The 26,610-nt window shown below is 38.2% G+C and overlaps 1 protein-coding gene across 15 annotated transcripts in view; it reads left to right on the top strand.

Annotated features, from left to right (window-relative positions):
- ABI1 (abl interactor 1) overlaps positions 1-26,610 on the top strand; it is a 143,028-nt gene that overhangs the window by 46,686 nt on the left and 69,732 nt on the right. For all 15 annotated transcript variants that reach the window (XM_006139730.3, XM_006139735.3, XM_006139739.3 and 12 more), the window contains exon 2: positions 18,080-18,247. In XM_006139730.3, the coding sequence (XP_006139792.1) occupies positions 18,080-18,247 (168 nt within the window). The remainder of the gene's footprint in view (positions 1-18,079; positions 18,248-26,610) is intronic.

The raw sequence follows: 26,610 nt of genomic DNA, 5'->3' as shown, positions 1-26,610 counted from the left end.
TATTATTATTATTATTTTAATTTGCTATAGGACACATGTGCTCACCAAAGAGGGACAGAGAAAGAAAGGGAGAGAAAGTGAGAAAGCAAGCTGCCAGGTCTGGGACTCGAAACCGTGCTCAGCCATGTGGGAGTCCAGTGCCTTAACCACCACAATGCCACCTGCTGGTCTCTAGATCTGGCTATCATTTTTTCTTAAAGAGATTTTGTCCTGGAAAAAAATCTTTCCTTGTGCTTGCAGAGAGACAGAAAGCAAGAGATCACTCCCTACCCCCTGGGGGAGATGTCTATGTCTTTTTGCTCTTGTCAAAGGATTTGGTACATGCACACACACATGCTCAGCATGAGTTTCATGCCACCAGGTCTAGGACTCAGATCACAGACTCAGCCAAGAAGGATCTAGTCACCTTAACCTCCGTGTCATCTGCTGACCCTTGGATATGGCTGTCTTTACCACCATGCCATGCCATGGAACCAGCCCTAGCCACCTTATTTATCTCCGCTGGTACAAGATAGTTGGAGTAAGGAAGTTACTTGGCAGATTGGCTCTGTAGCTTAGTGTTAAGGGAGAATGCCAGGCACATGTGTGTATACCCAAAATCCTGAAAGGAGGGAGAAATGGAGAAAAAAGAATTGTGGTGTGACCATACCCCATTGGGGATCTCTCTCTGTCTCTCTCTCTCTTCCCCTCTTCCTAGTGAGCATATGTGTCTCTTTCTCTCTTCCCCTCTTCCTAGTGAGCATATGTGAATCTTTTACAATTAAAAAAAGTAGTTATGTAGTCATTGCAGAATATTTGGAAATATTACAGAAGTAAAAAGATAAAAAACATTTACCAACTAATGGGACCAGCAGGTGGCCTGGTAGTTAAGGCACTGGACACTCCCACATGGCAAACCAGGGTTCGAGTCCTGAATCTGGTGGCTTGCTTTCTCACTTCCTCTCTCTCTCACTCTCACCCTGTCTCTCTCTGGTCAAATTAAAAAAAAAAAAAAGAATGAATAAATAAAAAATAATTATTAAAAAAAATTAATACATTCATAAAAAAATTCACCAACTATTAACAGGCTGATGTATCTCTTCTCATTGTCTAGTGTATTAGTTTGTATAGATATTAAGCCACTCAAGTGGCTTACCTGAAAAAAAAAAAAGATTAACCAAATTAAAAGATGGGAAAATGAGGTGAATAAACAACTCTCTAAGGAAGACATACAAACAGCCAAAAAGCATATGAAAAAATACTCAACATCTTTCATCTTAAGGGAGATGCAGCTCAAAACCACAATGAGATACCACCTAAACCCAGTCAGAATGGTGAAGATTAAAAAAAACAATAAACCATACATGCTGGTGGGGACGTTATGAAAGGGGAACTCTCTTACACTGCTAGTGGGAATGTAAGTTGGTCCAGCCACTTGGAGAACAGTATGGAGGTTTTTAAAAGACCTACAAATAGAACTTCCATATGATCTAATAATTCCACTCCTGGGTATCTACCCAATGGATAGGAAAATGCCAAGTTGGAAAAGTGCTTGCACATTTGTGTTTATTGCAGTGTTACTCACAATTGCTAAGACATGGAACAAACCCAGATGCTCATGAACAGATGAATGGATTGAAAAAGTGTGGCACATATACTCTACAGAATACTATTAAGCCATAAAAAAAACACAAGACCCTGGCATTTGGTAGAAAGTGGACGAACATGGAAGATTTACTACTGGGGGAAACAAACCAGGCTGTGAAAGAGAGGCATTGTATGTCTCCACTTAATATATATTGACTGTCCTCACTCTGTGGTGCAAACAGAGATTAGAGGACATAGAAGCATTGGAAATGGTTATGTATACCATAGAAATTGTGGGCAGTGGGTGTGAGAAGGGGGAGAATGTAAGGAAAGAAATTAAGGATAAAAACAGACAGGGCCGGCAGTTGGTATAATGGCTATGTTGCTGGACTCCCATGTAGTTGACCACGGTTCGAGTCCTGGACCTGATGGCTTAAACTCACGCTGTTCGCGTGTGCGTGTGTTCCCAAGATCCCTAGAGGAGAATGGAGGAGAAGGGATTGTGGCGTGGCCATCCCCCCCTGGGGGGGTGATTTCTCGCTTTCTGTTTCTCTGTCTCTGTCTTTCTGGCGAGTGCACACAGCCTATAGCAAAAAGCTCTTAAAACACACACACACACACACACACCAGAGAGGCAAGACTTATGGGACACAGAAATGGATTATTATCTATTAATTATGTGTTCTGTATCCTTAATTGGACTGGTATGAAGTGTATTCATGTTGGATAGATTGAATTTACGTGCTAAGTGATGTATAGTGACTAAATGTATAAAATAAAAAACATTTTCAAAGAAAACTAAAGCACACTACATACAGACACAGACTTGTGTATGTTTTATATTTTTCCAATATACCAAAAGAATGTTCCATGTCATTGAAAATTCTTAGTAAAAATATTTTTTTCAGATTATTGAAGTAATGGTCATTGAAAAATACTAGATACAGAAAATATAAGGAATGGGACTAAAAATGAAGATTTTTCTCCTGAGACTTCTCCCTCCAGATTCATTTCTAGTGGGAAAGGCACACCCCTAGGTCCATCCTGAGATGGATACTGAAATTGAACTGTAAAATATTTGTTTCTTTGACTGAAAATGAATTATTTTCTGCTGCGACTTCTTCCTCTAGATTATTTCTAGTGTGAAAGGCACATCCCCAGGCCCATCCTGAGATAGATAGCGAACTTGAGCTGTGAAATACTGGTTTTCATTTTTTGCTTTTATAAATTAAAATCGAATTTGTTTTTGCTATCTTTTTCCGCTTTCTCCTTTTTCATTTTATTTTTTCTTCTTCTTTCCTCTTCTCTAATTCTTTTCCTTTCTTCTTTATCTTTATTCATTGGCTGCTCAGCTTCTACACACTAAGTGTCTAGACGGGTCCAAGGGAACAGGATCCAAACATCTGAATATGATTAGGGTCAGAATATTTGTCTAGTCCCACTGAATCTGATGCACAAACAGTAAAAATGGAACAGAAGAGACATTGCAGATCACCTCCTCCTGTATGCCTCTGAATGGTCAGACTGAACTTCAAGAATTAGGAAGAAACGCATCATCCATCAAATGACTAGAAGTGACCGCAGGGTCACAAGAAATATGGGAAAGCAAGGAAATACCTTTCCTCCAAAGGAAAAGAATAACTCCTCTTCATCCTCAGACAGTACAATGAAACTCATGGAAATGTCCATAAAAGAATTTAGAGTATTCAGAGTGACAAAGCTAACAGAAACAGAAGAGAAGAGAGACGGTGAACTGCAGAAGAGGCAGGAGAAAGGAGCTGACAAGTTCCAGGAGGTGAGGAAATTCTCCCAAGATCTAAAAGAGGAAATACACACTATAAAAAAGGATTGAATGATCCTGTTAGAGATGAAGGCTATAATATAGGAAGTCAAAACCTCCCTTGAAAGTATTAAGAGCAGACAGATCATACAGAATCTATGAATTTATAGAATTGAATGTCAGATGTAGAAGATAGAATCACTGGCCTAGAAAAATTCACCACAAAGACTTAGAAAATTGCCCCCCAAAATGAGAATAATATATATAAGAAATTAAGGATAAAAACAGAGACAGGACCAGCGGTTGGTATAATGGCTATATACAAGAAATGTATCATCAAATGTCCAAACGTCTGGATGACTGCATTTCCCAGAAGGTGAAGAGACTCATAAGAGCATTGAAAATCTATTCCATGAAATCCTGGAAGTAAACTTTCCAAACCTAGACAGGCATTCCGAAATTTAGTCCCAAGAAATACAAAGCACCCCAAATAGAATCAACTCATAAAAATCGTCTCCAAGACATGTTATAGCCAGATTAAACAAAACCACAGAGATAAGGTACTAAAATTGGCAAAAGATAAATGAAAAGTTAGCTACAAGGGATATCCCATCAGGCTAACAGTAGGATCTCTCATCGGAAACAAAGCAAGTGAGGAAAGAATGGGAAAATATATTCAAAATGTTAAGGGAAAAGTAATTTCAACCAAGAATACTGTACCTGGCAAGATTATCCTTCATATGGGAAGAAGAGACAAGAACATTCTCAGATAAACAAAACCTGAAAGAATTTACCAACACCACACCAACTCTCCAAGAAGTTCTGAAGGGAGTGCTATACCAGGATAATTAAATACAGATACACAGAAATAAGAGTTCAAAAACTAAGAAAGTGGCCAACGTAATGGTAGGGACAAGTCTGGAATTGAATATTATATCCCAGAATTTAATTGACCACAACAGAAGATAGATTGAGTACATGACAGTGAACTGGTGAAATAGCATTTTATGACTTTTGACTAAAACATTGCTTCTGATTTTCTTCTAGGCTTTGTTTTCCAGTTTTAAGGATTTTTGGTCCTGTCTTGAACTGCCTGTAGGTTCATGTACCTACTATTTGAACAGAATCCTAACCTGTTTCCTGGCTTTAAGTTTTAAGCAAAGTTCCTTACTATTTCTTTGATTTATTAAAAGCTAAAACTGCTTTTCTTGAAATTAAAAAATATATTAAAAAATACCTATTTAATGACCTCAGTACGCTATAGAGCATCAGCTAGGTGCTACTTTATAGTATATTCATTCTCAGTTTCACACCTACAGACATGTATTCACAGATACATATACACCATCTTAACTTGCTATTGAAAGTAGTTAGATTATTTTAAAAATTTTGTGAATCAGGGACCAGCAGTTGGCATAATGATTATGTCACTGGACTCCCATGTAGTCGACTGCGGTTCGAGTCCTGCACCTGGTGGCTTAAACGCACGCCGGGCACGTGTGCGTGCATGCCCAAGACCTTGTGAGGAGAATGGAGGAGAAGGGATTGTGACATGGCCATCCTCCCTGGGGGCTGATTTTTCGCTTTCTGTCTCTGTCTCTCTCTGTCTTTCTGGTGAGTGCATGAGCCCTATAGCAAAAACCTCTCCAAAAAAAAAAAAATGTCGGGAACCAGCAGTTGGTATAATGGCTATGTCGCTGGACTCCCACGTAGTTGACCGCGGTTCGCGTCTCGGACCCGGTGGCTTAGAACTCACGCCGGGTGTGTGTGCGTGCGTGCCCAAGATCCCAAGAGGAGAATAGAGGAGAAGGGATTGCAGCGTGACCATCCCCTTTGGGGGGTGATTTCTCGCTTTCTGTCTCTATGTCTCTCTCTTTTGTTTATATATATATATATACACACGTACATACATATTTATATGTATGTGTGTATATATATGAAACTAGAAATGGAAAGTTGTTACTTTTTTTTTTTTGGAGAGGTTTTTGCTATAGGGCACGTGCATGCATCAGAAAGACAGAGACAGACAGAAAGTGAGAAATCACCCCCTAGGGGGGATGGCCCCGCTGCAATCCCTTATCCTCCATTCTCCTCTTGGGATCTTGGGCATGCATGCACACATGCCCGGTGTGAGTTTAATTCACTGGGTTTGGGACTCGAACAGCGGTCGACTCCATGGGATTCCAGCGACATAGCCATTAATTATGCCAACTGCTGGTCCCTAGAAATGGAAAATTATAGATGATAACATGTACGATTAAGTCACTATACAGAATATTCTAGATGGGAAATCACATTTTGTATGCTGTGACGATGCTCAGGGAATGAATGTAAATTAATTAATTTAAAAAATTTTAAAAAATTATGAAAAAAAGAAAATATAAGGAATGTTAAAAACCACCTTTATTTTACCATCCACAAATAACCACCAGTATAGAGATACAGTTTTTTCTAGACCTTTTCTGTTTATGTGTATGTATACATAATTGTTTGCTTTAGGGTGTGTGCGCTTGCTGGAGAGGGAGAGAAACAAAGTGAGAAATCACCCCTTGGGGGGATGGCCATATCACAATCCCTTCTCCTCCATTCTCTTCTCAGGATTTTGGGCATGCACACACAAATGTGCCCAATGTGAGTTTTAAGCCACTGGGTGCAGAACTTGAACAGCAGTCGAGTATTTGGCAGTTCAGCGATGAACCATTATGCCATTTGTTGGTCCCATAACTTGTTTTTATTACTGTGTATTTATACACCTTCTCTCTGATTCACACACTGGCTACTTTGTGTAGTCACTCTCAGCTCATAAGGGGTTCCATTTGACTTAGGAGGAAAAAACTTAGTCCCAGTTTACAGAAGGCTTTATATCATATGCTGGCGCTACCACCCCAAAGAAGACGTGTACAGCAGCAAGCCACGATCAGAAGATGACCCTGGGGACAATGGTGCAGGGAAATTCTCCTGAAAGCTTCCAGTGGTTCACCTTGTTAGTTTTTCATTTTGCTTCGAAGGAAGAATGTGGATAGAGATGTAGGAACTGCGACCGTAGCTAATATTTTGATGCTGATTCATTATGGATCTGAAAGGAGTGTGATTAGAAGTGGGAGTAGATAAGTAGATATGACTGGTCACAGAAGACGTTAGTGGAGGGAAGGAAATGTCTTGGACTAAAAATGAGATAGCTCTTTTCTTTGAGTATTAAACACATAGTTAATTATGTATTTAAGAGTAGTTGTTCTTTCTAGAACTGGGTTTTCCCAGGTTTGCATTAAGCCTTTTTTTATGATACAGAATGGCAAAAGAGTTAGTTTAGGAAAAGTGCCATTAACTTAGTCTATAATTATGGTAAAACTTAAAATTTCAGAGGCTGATTATCTAGTTATTGGAAATGCCCTAGGGATATAAGTAGACCTGTGTACATTTAAAAACATAGTCTTCATTATGGTTAAATTGGAAATTTCATATAAAAAGTATTCTAGCAGTTGATTATCTTATGTTAGCTCTCTACTTGAAGCAGAGAGTGTGGCACAACTTCCATTCCTGTCTGCGAAACTGTGACACAGTGGCAGCAGACTTCCCCTCGCTGTTGCTGGGAGTGAAAGAGCTCCTAGGCCGGTTACCAACTGCTTCAGTGGAGGGGGGTAGGGAGGCGTTGTGTTAAAGCCTGTGTTGAAAGGTCTCAACCTCGATTGTTATGCAAAAAATGTATTATGCGTTTTGCTGGATGCTTGTCATAACCTGGTAGGATTTCTTTTTCTTTAGTTTGCACTTTTATTGAAATGGGAATTCTGCTGGAGAAAATGAGGTCCTTTTAAAAGTGGTTAGGCATTGAATACATGTGTACCCTAATCCCCAGGGCTCCATGACTAACAGGTTTATTTGTTTGTAATGAACAAGCACTGGCCTGCGTGCTCTTCCCCCCCTCCTCGTCTCATCCCTTGCCACAGAATGGGTATGGATTTTTCTTATGGTTTTTCAGATCTCAAACCAGCCAAACTGTCAAGTTGATCTTTAGCAAGTAGATGTTTTGTTTTTGTGTACTTTATGGCATATAAAATTCTTTGTGATAACAGGTATTAGACCTTGATATTTTATACTCTTAAATCATCAGCATTTTTTTATTGTTAAAAAGGCCCTTAAGCCTGTTTCTTAATATACTTTATACATTGGATTTGAGAACTGCCCTTCTTCCCCCCTTTTTAAAAATAATTATTTTATTTTTTATTTATTCATGTATTTATTTTAATTTGACCAGAGAAAGACAGAGTGGGGGGGGGAGAGGTAGTTTGAGAAAGCAACTTGCCAGGTCCAGAACTCGAACCGAGGTCGGCCATGTGGGAGTCCAATGCCCTTAACCACCATGCCACCTGCCAGCCCTGTTCTTTCTCCCTTAATATCTCTGAAATTGGGATGCACTTTACAATTCACAGTGGCCCTGAGAAGCTCTCTGGCAGTTAGCAGTCATGGCATATTTGTTATTGCCTGTGCTCATGCACTTTTTTTTTTTTTTTTTTTTTGGTGGTGTAACTGAATTGTTGCAACCTTGACATTTTGGTCAAGAAACCATTTAAGGAAAGAATTGAGTCCTGGTTTTTGTCTTAAAACTTTTTTTTTTTTTCACATTTCTTGTAAAATCATGGAAGTATTAGTATCTAAGTTAGCAGAATTAGTGTTAGCAGTTTGGAAGAAAATTGTAGAAATACTGTAGAGCATTATTTTAAAACATAATGTGTCGCCTGTAGTGGGAACTTCATAGCATCACCTATGTAATATTCTTGCCACTGTGTTTAATCTGAATTTAACCATTAGGGAAAAATCAGATAAATCCAGATTATAGGATGTTCTTTAAAATACTTGGTCTGCATTTTAAAAATCATGTCTCTGTTTTCAAAAACAAGATTAGTGTTAATGGCACTTCTACATTTAAGGAAACTTAATAGACATGACTGTTCTTAAGCAGCTGTGAGTAATCTTTGATGGACCTTGGATCATACAAAATAATATAAAAGATATTTAAAGGTTTTTTCCTTCTGGATGTTGGAGAAATTTGAGTATAGGGATTTGATTAGAAGTTAAGTTGAAAGTATATTGAGCCAGCAATTGTAGACTACATGGGAGTCCAGCAACATAGCCATTACACCAACTGCTGGTCCCTAAAATAAATAATTTTATAAATAAATTTTCTTAAATAGCATTTTGAGTTTATTTAGAAATCATAAAACTAAATTCTTAATGGAATTTGGATAAAAACTTGAAAGTATCATATAACCAAGTAAACTGAGTTTATAAAAGTAAATATACTTTTTGAAGCTAAAGTACAGATTTTGAGGTTATAGTCTCTCATATGTGTGTGTGTGTGTGTGTGTGTGTGTGTTATTATATATATATATTGTCTCTATATATAATCAGTAATCGGGAATAGTAGGATATACTTATAATTAGTCGTGTCCTTTCTTCTGAAATCCTACAACTTGTAATATTACCATTTCTGGTAAGATGGTTTGGAGGAAGTTGGATTTGAACTTATTTTTAACAGGATCCAATACATTGATGCCCTGATTAAAATAAACACTAGGGACAGCTCATGGTCTGGTGGTAATGGTGATTGGATCCCACATGGCTAACTGCAGGTTCAAGTCCTGGACCTATACTTGAAAAACATGCCAAGCATGTGTGTGCATGCCCAGAATAACAGTGGGAGGGAGAAATGGAGAAGTGATTGAGGGTGACCATCTCCCAAGGAGAGGTGTCTCCCCACCCCATCTTTGTCATGTAACACTCATACCTTCTGGTAAATGAAATTTCAATCAATCAAATCAGGTTCTTGGTATTAAGGAGGAATTAAAATGATGGTATTTAGGCACCTAACGGTCACTGGCAATATTATAAAGCAGCTAAAAATTATTTTTTGAAAAAGAATCTAGAGAAGATAGAGCATAGTAAAAGTATTAAGGGAGGAGACTAACTTTTTGATGTTATAAGCCTGAAATAAATAGCAACACGTAAATTTTGTTACAGATTTCACTTTGAAATTCATAGTCCTCAGAGAAAGGCTGCTGCTTTACTTCTGGAGACCTTACTAGTACATGGAAGATATGTTTGGTCAAGACCCTGGCTGGTGAAGGTGGGGGTATCAGTGTCCCAGACCCTATCACAAGTGTTGTAATCTATCACTTACAGAATAAATAAACTTAAAAAATAGTATGGACTACTTACAGATACATTTAACAAACTGACTGGTACCCGAAAACTAAAAAAGCTTCGCTGAAAGAATTTAAAGACCTAAGTATTAGGAGTTACCGCGTTCATGGCATTAGAAGACTCAATATGGTTAAGATGGCACTTTCCCCTAAATTGATCTGTGGATCCAGTGCAATCCCAGTCAGAATTTCAGCAGGCTTCTTAATTGACATATTGATTATATAATTTATATGAGAGGACCAAAGACTTATACTATACAAAACAATCTTGAAAACGAAACTGACCTGGGGAAGTGGCAGTATAGTTCCTGGCTTTAAGACTTGTTAAAACTTATAGCAGTTACCTTGGCCTTGAGATGTCCTGAATTTCCCAGCAGGGTGGCAGGTGGGTTGGGAGTCCTCAAGATTGTCCTTACCTCTTTTTATCTCCCCTGAGGAACAAAACAAAACAATATAGTAATCCATGCAGTGTTGTTCTGGTATGAGTATTAAAGAGAATGGTATTTTTTTTGGCAGGTGAAAAAGCTGCAAAGCAGGATACTAAGGAGAAGAAACCTGAAGCCAAGAAGGCTGATGCCAGTGGCAGGGTTAAAAAGGGTGACCCTAAGGCTAAAAAGCTCAAGAAGGGGAAGCCCCATTGCAGCTGAAACCCTGTCCTAGTCTGGGGCATTGGCAGATACTCCCGGTCTGCCACGTATTCCAGGAAGGCCATGTACAAGAGGAAACATTCAGCCACCAAATCCAGGATCGAAAAAAAAAAGGAGGAGAAGGTTCTGTGACTGTCACAATACCAGTTGGTGTAGACAAGAATGGTGGTACCCGGGTGGTTAAACTGCACAAAATGCCTACGTATTATCTTACTGAAGATGTCCCTTGAAAGCTGTTGAGCCACGGCAAAAAACCCTTCAGTCAGCCTGTGAGAAAGCTGCGAGCTAGCATCACTCCTGGGGTAATTTTGATCATCCTCACTGGATGCCACAGAGGCAAGAGAGTGGTTTTCCTGAAGCAACTGAGCAGTGGCTTACTACTTGTAACTGGACCGCTGGTTCTCAATCGAGTTCCACTGCGTAGAACACACCAGAAATTTGTCTTTGCCACCTCCACGAAAATTGATATTAGCAAAGTAAAAATCCCAAAGCACCTTACCGATGCTTACTTCAAGAAAAAGAAACTGCGGAAGCCCGGACACCAGGAAGGTGAGATCTTCAACACAGAGAAGGAGAAATACGAGATTTCAGAGCAGCACAAGGTTGATCAGAAAGCTGTGGACTTGCAAATTTTACAAAAAAATCAAAGCTGTTCCTCAGCTCCAGGGCTACCTGTGATTCGTGTTTGCCCTTACAAATGGAGTTTATCCTCACACATTGGTGTTCTAAATCTTTTGCCAAGAACCTAATTAAATAACTGATTATATATATATCTATATATCTATATATCTATATCTCTGTGTGTGTGTGTGTGTGTGTGTGTGTGTGTGTGTGTATATATATATATATATATATGTATGAATGGTACAACCAAAATAAAATCCAGAAATAGACATAAACTTATGCAGCCGGTTGTTTTTTTTTAATAAAGTATGTGCGTTCACCAGAGAGAGAGAGAGAGAGACAGACAGACAGACAGACAGAGAAAGGGAAAAAGAGAGAGAGAGAGAGAGGGAGATAATGCTGAAATTGAGAAATCACTTCCCAGGTAATGGCCACTCCATAGTCTTTTCTTCTCCTCTCCTCTTGGACCTTAGGTATATATTTGCATGTGTCCGATGTCATTTTCAAGCTTTTGGGTCCCTTACTGAACTGTGCAGCCAGCCATGTGGGGTCCAGTACCTTAACCTCGATGCTACCTGCTGGCCTGCAGTCAATTGAGTTTTGAGTGAAAGTCCAGGATAGTTCATTGAGGACAGGGTAGTCTTTTCATGGAACGATGCTAAAACAATTGGGTATCCATTTGTATGAAAAGAATTTTGACTATTTCACTACCTCACATATTGAACAAAAAAATACATCTCTTCAATCTAAATATAAAAGCAAAAATTACAAAACTTCTTGAAGAAAACATGAGATAAAATCTTAACTTCCGGGGACTGGCAGATAGTGTGGTGGTTAAGGTGCTGGACACTCCCACATGGCTGACTGTGGTTTGAGTACCGTACCGGGCAGTTTGCTTTCCCATTTTCCCTCGGCTCTCTCTCTCTCTCTCTGTCTGTCTCTCTCTGGTCAAATTAAAATAAATGAATGAATAAATAAAATTGAATAAATAATTCTGTAAAAAATATCTTAACTTCCTATTTGGCAAATAGTTAAAAAATAGGACACCAAACCGTGAAATGAAAAAAGTAATGATAACATTTTACTTTATAAAAATAAAAAGTTTCTCTTCAAAAGACACCACTAAAATAGTGAAAAGGCAAGCTACAGAGTTGGAGAAGCTTTGCAAAACTCTGCCTGCTAAAACCTGTATTCAGTGTGCATAAGGACCTCAACTCAGTAAGAAGGGATATAGCCAAGTTGAAAAATGAACAAAAGATTTGAATATTTTTATCAAAGAAGAAATTGATAGCACTTGAAAACATCATGATATGATAATAAAGTAGAAATTAAAACTGTTATGAGATACTACTATATATCTATTAGATTGGTTAAAATTTAAAAGACTGAATATATCAAGTGGTGGAGCAACTAGAGTTATCATACATTCCTAGTAGGAATGCTAAATAATACCAGAACTTTGGGAAGTAATTTTGCAGTTTTCTCATAATGTTAAATGTACACTTAAATTATCATATGACTCAGCATTTGTGTTCCATCCTAGGTAGTATCTAAGACAAGTGAAAACATATGTCCTAACAAAGACTTGTTTGTACTCAGATATGAGGGAGGTCTTCAAAAAGTTAATGGAAAATGCATATTATAAAGAAACTACATAGACTTCAAAAATTTTCTGTACTAAAATAAACTCATATCATACTTAAATTCCATTTTTCAAGAACTTTTTGAAGTACCTGCATATTCAAGGTAGCCCAGAACTGGAAACAACCCAAATATCCATAAATTAAATGTCCATGAATGGATAAACAAGTTGTGTTATAGACATATAATAAAACACTACTGGGGTCAGCAAGTGGTGTGATGGTTAAGACATTGGACTTCCACATGGCTCACCACGGTTTGAGTCCTGGACTGGTGGCTTGCTTTCTCATTTCTTTCTCTGGTGAGTACCCATGCAAATTAAATAATAATAATAATATCAATACATAAAATTAAATAATTAAAAAAACCTCAAAAATGATTTAGCAAGAATGACTCTCAAATACATTATACTAAGTGAAAGAAGCCAAATTCAAAACACCCTATAGTTTTGATTCCACTTTCAAAAATACGATTGAGAAATTTTTGCTATAGGGTGCATACACTCACTGGAGAGACAGAGACAGACAAAAAGTGAGAAATCACCCTCCTAGGGGGATGGCCATGCTGTAATCCCTTCTCCATTCTCCTTTTGGAATCTTGAGCATGCATGCACACATACCTGAAGTGAGTTTTAGCTGCCGGGTCTGGGACTTGAACCACTATCAATTATGTGAGAGTTCAGTGACATAACCATTACACCATCTGCTGGTCCCCAATTTTTATTAGATTTGTATGAGATTCCAGAAAAGGCAAAACTGGGTCAGCCCCATAGCCTAGTGATTAAGGAAATCTGACCCCATATGGCCAACCACAATCTGAGTCCTCGCCCCAAAAGCTTTAAAAATATACTGAGCATATGTAGATCCATTCCCCAAATCAGGATGGAGAAATGGAGAAGGGATTGCAGCATGACCATACGCCATGATTGATTGATTGAGAAATTATATTGATTGATTGGGAGTGCTTTCTCTCTCCTCTCTCTTTCTCTGGTAAATGCACGTGCCCTCTGGCAATAAAAAATAGACAGAGGCAAAACTATAGTGATAAAAAAGAGAATCCAGAGAATGGGGACGAGAGAGCTGACTGTAAAGGGTATGAGAGAAATGTCCTTTATCCTGATTATGGTGGTGGTTACACTACTGTACCACTATGTGTTTGCCAAAACCCGTCGGATTTTATACTGGAAAAACTTTATATTTTATTGTATGTACTTCATACTTTAGTAATGCCATTCTTTTCTCTTCCATCTGAGGAAAATGGGATGATCCCTAGCATTCTCTAAAAGGGGTCAGTGACTTATTTGGTTTATTTTTTATTTTTCAATAATGTTATGAATTCTTGGATTTAGACATTTTGTGTATTTTATTCTATTGTAATTATCCTTATTGATGCTTACATTGTCTCATTTTCGGCCTTTGGTAACTTATTCAGTTTGATTTGTAAGGCTTTTTTTTTTAATGTAAAGAATTGTATATATACATATGTGATTGTGTGTGCGTGTGTTTTTTTTTTTTTTTTGGAGAGATTTTCGCTATAGGATGCGTGTGCTCACCAGACAGACATAGAGACAGAAAGCGAGAAATCACCCCCCAGGGGGATGGTCACGCCACAATCCCTTCTCCATTCTCCTCTCGGGATCTTGGGCACATACACACACACGCCCAGCATGAGTTTTAATTTTAAGCCACTGGGTCCGGGATGCGAACCGTGGTCGACTACGTGGGAGTCCAGCGACATAGCCATTACGCTAACTGCTGGTTTCCTTTTTTTTTTTTTTTAATCAGGCGGAGAGAAAAAAAAAAAGCTGCCAGGTCGGGGACTCAAACCCACGGATGGTTGGCCATGTGGGAGTCCAGTGCCCTTAACCACCATGCCACCTAGTCCCTACTCCTAAGATGCTTTGAAATGACACTAGAATAGTTCTTGATGACTTTTTTTGTTTATTTTAATTTACAAATAAAAATAATATATAATTATGGAGTGTAGCATGATTTTTTGAAACATGTATACATTGTAGAATGGCTAAATTAAGTTAATTAACATGCATAACTTCACATACTTTTATTTGTTTTGGTCATAAGCTTAAAACTTACTCTTGGGCCAAACTGTGGTAGTTAGATTCCATATGGCTGATGACACGGTTCAAGTCCTATACTCAGTGGCTTGAGAAACATGTTGGGCATATGTGTGTGTATGACCAAAATCCTGAAAGAAGGGAGAGATGGAGGAGGAGGGATTGCAGTGTGATCATACCCTGTGGTACATGTTTTCTCACTTTCCCTTTCTCTGTCTTCCTGAGTACATGTGACCTCTGGCAAAAATTAAAAAAAAAAAGTGTGTGTGTATAACTGCAGTTTTCTTTTAAGAATTATTTTATCATTATTGTTATTTTTAATTTGACCAGAGTGAGAGATAGAGAGAAAGAGCAAGAAAGCAAGCCACCAGGTCCAGGACTTGAACTCTGGTCAGACATGTGCGAGTCTAGCGCCTTTAACTACCATGCCACCTGCCAGCCCTGACAATTTTCAAGTGGTACTACAGTATTATTAACTAGTCACCATGTTGTGACCACATTTTTTTTTTTTTAAGAGGTTTTTGCTACAGGGCGCGTGCGCTCACCAGACAGACAGAGAGAGACATTGAGACAGAAAGCGAGAAATCACCCCCCGGGGGGATGGTCACGCCACAGTCCCTTCTCCTTCATTCTCCTCTTGGGATCTTGGGCACACACGCACACGCGCCCGGTGTGAGTTTTAAGCCACCAGGTCTAGGATGCAAACCACGGTCGACTACGTGGGAGTCCAGTGACATAGCCATTATGCTAACTGCTGGTTCCCATGACCACATTTTTGATATACGTGGTGTTCTAAGTCCATCGTGTACATTTACTGGCCTAGACCTATAACAAGTTAGGAGTCCTGGTTCTTCTTATAGATGGTATTAAGATCACAGTCTATGTAAAGGTTGTGGTTGCTTCATGGCTATTAGACAATCATTATTTTAGACTTTTTTTCATTGGGTAGAGCTAGGGCATTAAAATATGTTAACTACAATGTGCTCATGCTTTCTGTTTAGATCCAGAACTACAGGGTTTTTTCTTAATTTGATTATTTTCACACCAGAATCTCTTTTTGAACCATGCCAGAAATCACAGTTCTCAATGACATAAGACATGATTATGATTCGATGTATCTTAGGCTACACAAACATTAGTCTCAGGATAATAATTTTAATCCTATGACCAGCAATAAAGATACCAAAAGGAGTTTCAATTTTTCTCCCCATCTTTCAGTTATTTTTGTTTTAAGGATAAATTCCTTTGGGAATGTATAATCAAATTACTGTACTATGAAGACTCTTTTAGAGTAACTTCTCTCTGGTTAAGTTTCTAATTGAACGCACAGGTTCATTTAGTTAATTTATGTTTAATTTGGAGGAATTCCTTTTTAAAATATATATTTTTTTCATAATGGTATACATTATTTACATAGTTCCAAAGAGCAATTCAATGAAACAAGATATGTTTAAAGAATTCTGTCTTGGGACCAGCAGTTGTGTAATGGCTGTGTCGCTGGACTCCCATGTAGTCGACTGTGGTTTGCATCCCAGACCTGGTGGCTTAAACTCACGCCGGGCGTGTGTGTGTGCGTGCCCAAGATCCTGAGAGGAGAATGGAGGAGAAGGGATTGTGGCGTGGCAATCCCCCCTGGGGGGTGATTTCTCACTTTCTGTCTCTCTGTCTGTCTCTGTCTGTCTGGCGAGTGCACGAACCCTATAGCAAAAACCTCTCCAAAACAAAAAAAGAAAAAAAAAGAATTCTGTCTTCTGTACATGTTCTGGTAACTTATTTATTTTCTCCCTCTATATGTAAATTTTTATTATTAATATTTAAATAATTATTTGTTTAATTTTATTATTATTTTTAAAGATTTGACCAGAGAAGGAAAGGGAAAGTGAAGAAGCAGGCCGCCGTCAGGTCTAGGACTCAAACTGCGGTTGGCCATGTGAAGATCCAGCACCCCAATCACCATACCACTTGCTGCCCCCTATATGTAAATTATTATAAAAAGACATCAGAGACTGATCCTGTTACATAGTGGTTAAGCACTGTGTATGGGAAGCAGAGTGAATCCTGGTTATATCTATTTTATGTATTATAGCATTGTGTAGAGATATAATTTATTCAACCAGTTCTTGATTTATGGTTGTATGGATTGTTTCCAGACTTCTGCTATTACAGATAGTGCTATAATGAATAACTGTGTGCATACCTTTTTTGTATTTTTGCCAGTGATTCTTTGAGATAGTTTTCTAAAAGTGAGCTTTACTGGATCAAAAAGTAAACTTAGATGTAGGTTTGCTGGATAGCACTAGCAGTGTGTCTTTCTCCACAACTTTGCCGAATCCCTTAATAGTCTTGTGTATTTGCTAATAGGTGAGAAATGGTATCCCTCATTAGTTTATATTTGCATTTCTTTTCTACTGCAGCTGAAGTAGAACATCTTTTCAAATGGTTAAGAGTAGCCGCATTGCCTTTTTTGTGAATTGTTAGATTCCTATTCCTTTTTTTAATATTATATTCTTGGCCATTTTCCTCATTTTTAAATTACATATTAGTGATATTTACCCTTTGTGGTATGAGTTGTTGATTCCTCTTCTTCCATATATGCATGCAATTTATCACTTTTCATTTGATGTTGGCTTCTCTTTGAGGAGTTGTCCCCTGACCTGAGTTATGTATAGGAGTTTGGGAAAAAGGAAGTGTAATGGATTGGGAGTAGAATCCATAGTAGTTCTTGGGATGAAAGGCTTGATCATAACAAATAGGGAGGTTAGATTTCCGATGTTAATTACTAGAAACAAATACAGGTATTCCTCTATTATCTGTAATTTTGCTTTCTGTGGTTTCAGTTGCTGCCATTAACTATGATCTGAAAATAGTGAGTACAATAGAATATGACATTTCAAGAGAGAGATACCACATTTATATAACTTCTATTACAAGATGTTATCATTGTTCTATTTTATTATTAGTTGCTTTTAACCTTCTGTGTATAAATTAAACGTCATTGTTGATACATTGTAAAAATATAGTGGGGTTTTTTTTTTTGTATATAGTATAGTGTTAGTAGTGTATCATATAGAGTTTAGTACTATCTGGGATTTCAGGCATTCACTGGGGGAGTAGTCTTAGAACATTTCTCCTGTATATAAGGAGGTATTGCTAGGGTGAAATTGATTTAGTCTACATTATTGTTAGTGAGTTGGAAACTAGAGGCTGATAATAAGATGCTAAAAATACAATGCAATGAATTGGTGATGGAGGGGATGTAGGCAAGAAGAACCAACTGTTAGTGTGCCTTGGACACTGTGATTCTATTACCTGATGGCTCCTCTATTGTATCTCAGTGGATGGGCTACTCCGGAGAGGCTGGTTCTCAGTTGGCAGGAAGGAATTTCTGCTATGGCTTAATCCAGTGTCCTGAAACTATTGTCAGATTGGTACAATAAGTTTCTTGATTGAACTGGGCTTTCTTATTTAAAAATGTAACTTTGCCTTTCTATAGAATATTATGTTTACTGTATGTTAACCTAATTATATATTGCTTTTGTTCTTATTATAGGCTACAGACAAGAGAGAAGCTTTAGAAGAGACCAAAGCCAACACGACTCAATCTCTAGCTAGTGTTGCTTATCAAATAAATGCATTGGCCAACAATGTACTCCAGTTGCTGGATATCCAAGCTTCTCAGCTTCGGAGAATGGAGTCTTCCATCAATCATATCTCACAGGTAATGGCTTGTCAAAAACTTTCAGTTCCATTTAATCAAATGGAAGCATATGTCAAAAAGTAGATAGCCTGGAAGTATGGATTTTTAGTTATTTTCTTAACGACTGTCGTCTGTATCACTTTTAGCTTAAGTTTTGAGTTCAACAAGCTTCCTTTATTATTATTATTTTTAATCTAGGTAAAATTATTAAATTGGTTATTTTAACCATGTTTAAGTGTATGCTTTCATGATATTAAGTACATTCATGTTGTATGATTATCACCATTATCCTACTCTAGTTTTAAGATCTTTTTTTGGAGATAAATAGTTGCACATACAGTTTTTATAAGTTTTGACATACATATGAATCCATGAGACCATCAACACTTCACAATAACACCCTCTCCAAATTTCCTCATACATTTTTGTAATCTTTCTTTCCACTTGCTCAGGCTTTCTGTTACTATAGATTCTTTACATTTTCTAGAATTTAATATAAATGGAATCGTGTGGCATATGTTATTTTTTTTTGCCTGGCTTCTTACACTCAGCATGATTGTTTTGGATTCATTCCTGTTGCTTGTAAAAGTAATTCTTACTCATATTTATGCCAAGTGGTTGCCATTGTTACACATTTTGTTTATTTGGTCACATGTTAATGGAAATCTGGCTTGCTTTCATGTTTGTGTTATGATAAACAAATTCTGTCAACATTTGTTTACAAATCCTTATATAGTCCTATGCTTTTATTTCTTTTGGATAAATACTGCCAAGTGGAATGGATGGTTTATATAGCAGGTGTCTTTAACTGTGTAAGAAACAGATTGTTTTCCAAAGTGGTATACTATCTAGTCTCCGTTTGCTGAGGATTCTTACCAGGAATGGAAGATAGACTTTTATTAAATGATTTTTTTTGTGCTGGTGAAATGACCATACATGTTTTAGTCTGTTAATATGGTAAATTACATTGATTTTTGTTTTTATTGTTTGTATGTCAAACCAAGCTTGTTTTCCTGGGATATACTTCTCTGACTGTGGTGTGTTATTAAATTCATGGATTGTTAGACTTAATGTGTTTGCATTTTGTTAAGAATTTTGCTTCTAGGTTTTTAAGGATTATTAGTTTATAGTTTTCTTATGTCTTTGGTTTGGGTTCTGGTATAATACAGTTTTATAGAAAATATTGGGCAGTATTCCTTCTGGACTTAGAGTTCATTTGGGAAGGTTTTTAGCTATATATTTTATTTTATTTTTTTTAGTAGATACCAAGTCTGTCCTGTTTAGCTGTTTGTTCTTGAGTGAACTTTTTGTTTTTCCAGCAATTTAATTATTTTACCTAATTGTTTCATAATAATTTCTTAGTCTTTTAATATCTGTAGAATCTGTAGTGATTTTATTTTATTCATTCTTTTTTTGGAGAGATTTTTGCTATAGGGTGCGTGCACTCACCAGAAAGAGAAAGACAGAGAGACAGAAAGCGAGAAATCACCCCCCCCCCCCGAGGGGAATGGCCACGCCACAATCCCTTCTCTTCTGTTCTCCTCTCGGGATCTTGGGCACGCATGCACACGCGCCCGGCGTGAGTTTTAAGCCACCGGTTCTGGGACACGAATCTCAGTCGACTACATGGGAGTCCAGCGACAGCCAGTACGCTAATTGCTGGTCCCCCTTTATGCATTCTTGAAACTGGTAATTGGTATTTTATTTTTTAAAAAAACTTAATAGTATGGCTAGTTTATCAAGTTTATTTTTTTTTCTTTATTATTTTTTTTGAGAGGTTTTTGCTATAGGGCACGTGTGCTCGCCAGACAGACAGAGAGAGACAGAGAGACAGAAAGTGAGAAATCACCCCCCAGTGGGGATGGCCACGCCGCAATCCCTTCTCCTCCATTCTCGGGATTTTGGGCACGCACGCACACATGCCCGGTGTGAGGTTAAGCCACCGCGTCCGGGACTCGAACCGTGGTTGACTACGTGGGAGTCCAGCGACATAGCCATTACGCTAACTGCTGGCCCCAAGTTTATCAAGTTTATTGATTTCCTAAATTTAGCTTTTGGTTTTATAGATATTTGTATTTTTGTTTTGTTGTATTGATTTTTTTATTTTGATCTTCATTATTTCTTTTTTCTTTTTTGCTTATCTTTGGATTAATTTGTACTTATTTTATACTTTCTTAAGGTGAAAAATCAAGGCCATTGACTTGTGACTTGTCTCTTTTTTTTCCTCCACTTTCTTTTTTTTAAAATTTGCTAGATGGTGCATGACACACATACTTGCTGGGGATAGAGAGAGAGAAAGTGAGAAAGCAGCCTCTGTAGGGGTTGGTTATGCTACAGTCCCTTTTGTCCATTTCTCCTTTTGGGATTTTTGGCTTGCATGCACATGCATCCCGTGTATTTTTCAAGTGACTGGATCTGGAACTTGAACAGACAGGCCATGTGAGATTCAGCCACCTTAGCTGCCATGCCACTGGTTAGCCCACCTGTTGTCTTTTCTAACCCAGATGCTTAGATCTATAAATTTTCCTTTAAATAGTGTGTTAGCTGTATGTCACAAAATTGCCATATTTAAGATGTTCAGTGTGCCTTTTTTCTCTTTAAGATTTTTGCCATAGGGCACGTGCACTCGTCAGAGACACAGAGAGGGGAAGAGAGTGAGAAATCATCCTTCAGGAGGGATGGCCATGTCACAATCCATTCTCTTCCGTTCTCTTGGGATTTGGGGCATGCACACACATGTGCATGGCATGTTTTTCAAGCCACCAGGTCTGGGACTCAAACCATGGAATTGGCTTTGTGGGATACAGTGCTTTAACCAGGCTACCTTCTGGCCTCTGTGTTGCTTTTTCATAGCAGCCCTGACAGACTAATATAGCACTCAAAGTCATCTTTAGCACTGTCATTTTCACACTCTTTGTCAGCTGTTATGGATATTAAGTTTTCCACCAGAACCTTCAAGAATGTCTGAAAGATATAAAGGGGTCTTCAGAACATACCTGGGAAATGTATATTGTGAAAAAACTATGGAGAGCCAGACAGTGGCAGAGCAGTAAAATGCAGTGCTCTGTGAGGCAGTCTCACATGGGAAGGTTCCTGGTTCAAGTCCAGAGACCCCCGAGTATAGTGGGCACGTATGTACCCAGGATCCAGGGTTGACTGAGGCTGGGAGTGGATTGTGATATCAAAAATCTGCTGAAGGGTAACTCTCTCTTATTCATGGAAGAAATAGACTTAAAAAAAAAAAAAACTATGATGGATTTCAACATTTTCACCAAAGTAACTCATATTTTATTTCCATTTCCCACAAACTTTTTAAAGTCCCTTCTTAAAAATGCAGACTGATGAATGTCATTCACAATGAGAAGAAAACATGAAAAGTTATTTCCCAGTAGCCAGGGGCATTCAGTAATAATAATTTGTTGACTAATTATGAGAAAAACATATTAACTGTAATATTCAGTATTCTAATGAATTTATTATGCACATCTAATATTTCTAAGATGAACTGTGTAGTGCCAGGCTAAGTAATGGTCTCCAAAGATATTCACATCCTAATCCATGGAAATGTAGATGTTATATGGCAAAAGGGATTTTGCAGATATAAATTAAAGATCTTGAAATGGGGAGATTATTATAGATTATTTAGTGGGTGGTAAATGTATTAACAAATATGCTGAGGAGAGTGAAGCAGAGGAGATTTAATACAGTGGAGCAGAAAGTGATGTAAAAATGGGAGCAGAGGTTGGAATGATGTGGTGACAAGTCAAAGAATGTTGGTAGCTACATGGTACTGGAAGAGGCAAGCAAATTCTCCTCTGGAGTCCTTTGAGGGAATATGGCCCTTCTGGCTCCTTTTCTTTTTTTTTTTTTCCTAGCAAAAACCATTCAGTTCATTCAGAAAATATTGGCAACATAAATTTTAGTTGCAATTTCACATGTATTAAAATACAGATGATGTTTATGTCAGTAACTTAAAGATACAAATTAATGTTAAACTTCAGTTTCATATAAGATTGTAAACACTTTGTACACGAGTCAGTCCTTTCTTTTAGGTGAAGCGCTATTTTGGTGACAGATAAATTAATAGATATACACTATTGTAAGCTATTCCAGACAATACAAAAGGAAGGTTTTAATTTGTTTTTCTCTTGTAAATAAAAGCTTATCCTTTATAATCTTTTTTTTCACATCAACTGGAGTATTATAGTTCTCTTTTGACACTGACCACGGAGAATTAGTGCAGACCCCAGAAGGTAAGGGCTTAGACCCAACAGACTAGATATCCAAAAGGGTTCCTATAGTTTCTCGTAGGGATGGTAATTTATTAGAAAGTACAGGCCTCAGGAAGTCATATGATTGTGATTCTATATCTATATTTAAAAAGAATTATTTTATTTGACTTTATTTATTATTTATTTATTTTAATTTGACCAGAGAGGGACATAGTGAGAAAGAGAGAGAGAAAGTGAAAAAGCATGCCGCCAGGTCCAGGACTCGAACCGCAGTTGGCCGGCCATGTGGGAGTCCAGTGCCCTTAACCACCATACCACTTGCTAGCCCCGATTGGGGTTATATTTTAAAGAATACAGATTAGGACCAGTCAAATGAGACTTGGAGGGTAAGGTCTGGGACAGCCCCAAATGTAGTGCTTCCATGCCCTCTGCCTGTGGACTAACAGCACATCTCCCTCCTGGTGCATCAGTGTGTTTACCAACCAGGCTCTGCTAGGCTTTAGTGTCCAGTGTTTTCATTGATTTCAGTAGGTAGACATGACTAATTGAACCAGTTGAACTTCATCATTAACCTGGCTCCCTTTTCTCAGAAGGGTTGGTTCAAAGCCCCCAACTCTCTAATTTAATGGTTGTTCTTTTTTGTGACTAGCCCCCATCAAGAGCCGTCTTGTTAGTAGAAACTCTGGTGTGAATCAAGGAATTATTAATATCGAAGATACCCTGATTACTGCAGGAATTCCAAAAATTTTAGAAACTTTCTTCCAGGAACCAGGGACAAAAGCTAGCCAATTTCTTTTATTTTTTATTTTTTTTATGAACAGGTATCAAATTTGAGGTTTCATAGCTTGAAATAAATCAGTAGGAGCAAAGGATGGGTGAGCTATGCTAGCACATGCTGGTTGATGCTGCTACTTGGCAGATGGAGGCCGTGTGGGAGGCCCTGATTCAATTCCTGGCCACCCCTCAAAGCTGGGCTTAGTGGTGAGCACCTGTAATCCCAACTACTCAGGAGACTGAAACAGGAGAATCAGGAGTTTGTGACCAGTTTGGACAGTATAGTGAGACCCTGACTGAAAGAACCAGGCTTGGTGACACACCCCTGGTCCTAGCTCCTCCAGAGGAAGAAGCAGGAGAATAAGGAATAATAATGTGTCTGTTCTGTCACTGACTCTGATTTAATTCTTTTATTATTGAAGTTTATATAAAAGTCCTGCTGGGAGTTTACTTTGTCAATTTGTTTTATATTCAGTTTTTGCTGACATAAAATACTAGATCAAAGAATGGAGTTAATTTGAAGGAACTTCTTCACGACTACTCTTCATATGCTGATAATATTTATATAAATAGATTTCTCTAACTGATTGTTGTATAGAATATTTATTAGGCATCTTAGGTAACTGAGATTTCCTGCTTTGGTTATACTAGTGAAAAATCTCTCTTAACATATGTACCCCTTTTTTGTATTTACAAATACACTAAAGGCAATTCCATTCTTCTCTAACAATATGACAGAATTTGGAGGATTTTTATGCATAAAAGAATCTCTGGGAAATTCACTCTGTGTGAATAACCTCAAAACACCTGGGTTCTGGAGTTGCGAGATTGATTTGCAAAAGATGGATGTCAAATCTTTAGATTTCTGTAGTCCTCCTAATTTCTCCTCCCTCTCATCTCTCCCCCACCTTCTTCTTCCTTTTTTTCTTCTTCATTGCCAGAGAGTATTTGCATACACCAGAGAGAGAGAGGAAGATAGAGAGGGAGAAGGCACCCTCAGCGGGCTTGGTCACGTGTACTTTTCTATGCTGTGAGGATTTTGGACATGTGCGCAAACATGGCCAGCGTTTTTCTAGTCACTGGGGCCAAGATTCGATCTATGGAGTCTGGCTCCCAGTGCAAAGGGCTTAACCACTGACCTCCTAACTGGCTCCCAGTTGTCTTCTTCTAAAACATACATAAATACCAACCCACTGTCCTACTTCTGAATGAATGAAGAATGAGAGACTTGAACCAGCCTTAGAGGACTGGAGAATTATTTTCGTGATAAGGAAATTAGGGACAAAGCTATGAATTTAGTTTCTGTTCTAGAGTAAGCCAATCAGTGTTCTTCCTGTGATGACAGAATAGTTCCTATCAAACTAGTCTTCCCACAGTCATATTAAACGTGGAGCAAAATATGAAATGCCAGAGACAGTCTAAAGAGCACCGAGTAGCAGAAAAACTAGGGAGAAGTGGGTGTTAGTTCACACTTGTGAAAGTAAAACAGCCCTGGTAGGTGTGCTATTTTTATAGCCAGTCGGCATCATGTTGTGACCCTTAAACTTAGATAGAAAACTACATATAGCTTAATGACCCCTAGTGCAGAGGTCATGGTAACCACAGCAGGTGGAAAGGGGGAAAAAGAGATCTGAGAAGAGGAAGCCACAAGTGTTTTGTTAAAACCTTGCCCATTTCACAGGCTGAGCTATATGTGGAACATACTGCAGGCAACCCAACAACGGCTAAAAGAACCCAGCAAAGGTTCCAGCTGCTGCTTATCTTAGAGGACAAAGTTTGGAATTTAAGTCAAGCTGAAGGGTTTACTATAAGTACTTCAAATGACTGTAAGGGACTTGTTTGTTGCTTACTAGGTATAGGATGTAATCTAAAATTACTATTCATAGATCACAATTACTATTTGGAGATCAAACTTGGGGTGATATGTACGTTGTACAAATAAATATTTCTTTGTTTAATGAACCCTGGATCCAGGGACTTAAAAATTTTATCATCAGGTAACAGCAGTTGGCATAATGTATGTATTGCTGGACTCCCATGTAGTTGACCGCGGTTCGCGTCCTGAACCTAGTGGCCTAAACTCACGCTGAGCGCGTGTGTGTGCATGCCCAATATCCCGAGAGGAGAATGGAGGAGAAGGGATTGCATTGTGGCCATCCCTCCAAATGATTTCTCGCTTTCTGTTTCTGTCTTTCTGGCAAGCGCATGTGCCCTATAGCAAAAACCTCTCCAAAAAATGTTTTTTATCATCATCAAATTCAATTTCAAAATAATGATTTGGTCTCATTCTTTAGTATTTTTCTCATGTATTTAAGATCTAACCTATACTTAGTAGTTCAGTAGTCTCTTGGACAGTGGTATCACTCACTTTCTGTCCTTTTTGGTGTGCTTTTTCCCCTGTAAGGTATTGATTTGTTTAGTTAACGTGTGAGGCAAGGGTCAGGAAACAAACTGTTCTGTCTCTGTTAGTTACAAATTAGGGCTCAATGCACGAAGTCCCAGAATTCTTAAGAACTGAATCACTGGAGAAGCTGTACCTACTGAAGGAGCCACTAGAATTACTGTGTTTCAGAACCTGATTCAGGGATTTCAAACTAAAGCTGAGAGAGCTTCTGCCATGACTTTGTCTAAATTGCCCATTAATAACTACAGAGTTGGTGACTGGACACTGGGAAGTCTAGTTCAGCTGTTGCTTCAACTGCAATTGCCTTTCCACAGACAAAAATTGGAGAATGGACACTGGAACACCACTTTGGAAAAACAAATCTTATTTCTCAACTTTCTTGCCAATATAAAATAATAGAAAGAGGTTGTGAGAGAGCTCCATGCCCCCTTTGGCCAGAACCACCACCTTTGAATGAATAATTCACCAGAATGACGAACACAAAAGGAGGAGGAGAGGCCCAATAAGTGTTCTCTAGGCCTTTTGGAAAACATGGTTCCTTTGGCAACATAAATGTGAATTTACAAGAAAGGTGATATTGTAGACATCAAGTGAATGGGTACTGTTAAAAAAAGAATGCCCCACAAATGTTACCATGGCAAAACTGGAAGAGTCTACAACTTACCCAGCATGCTGTTGGCATTGTTGTAAACAAACAAGGGCAAGATTTCTTGCCAGGAGAATTAATGTATGTATTGAGCATATTAAACATTCTAAGAGCATAGGTAGTGTCTTAAAATGTTGAAGGAAAATAGCCAGACAAAGAAGGAAGCCAAAGAGAAAGGTTCCTGGTAACTGAAGCACCAGCCTGCTCCACCGGGAGAATCCTCTTTTGAGAAACAATGGAAAGGAGCCTGAGCTTCTGGAACCTTTTCCCTATGAATTCATGGCATCATGGGTCTTAAAAAGAAACAAAGTATGGTCTATTAAAGGAA

The sequence above is a fragment of the Tupaia chinensis genome, unplaced genomic scaffold, assembly GCF_000334495.1.
Source record: "Tupaia chinensis unplaced genomic scaffold, TupChi_1.0 Scaffold000001_1, whole genome shotgun sequence".
NCBI lineage: Eukaryota > Metazoa > Chordata > Mammalia > Scandentia > Tupaiidae > Tupaia > Tupaia belangeri.
This window is presented reverse-complemented; position numbering and strand designations above follow the sequence as displayed.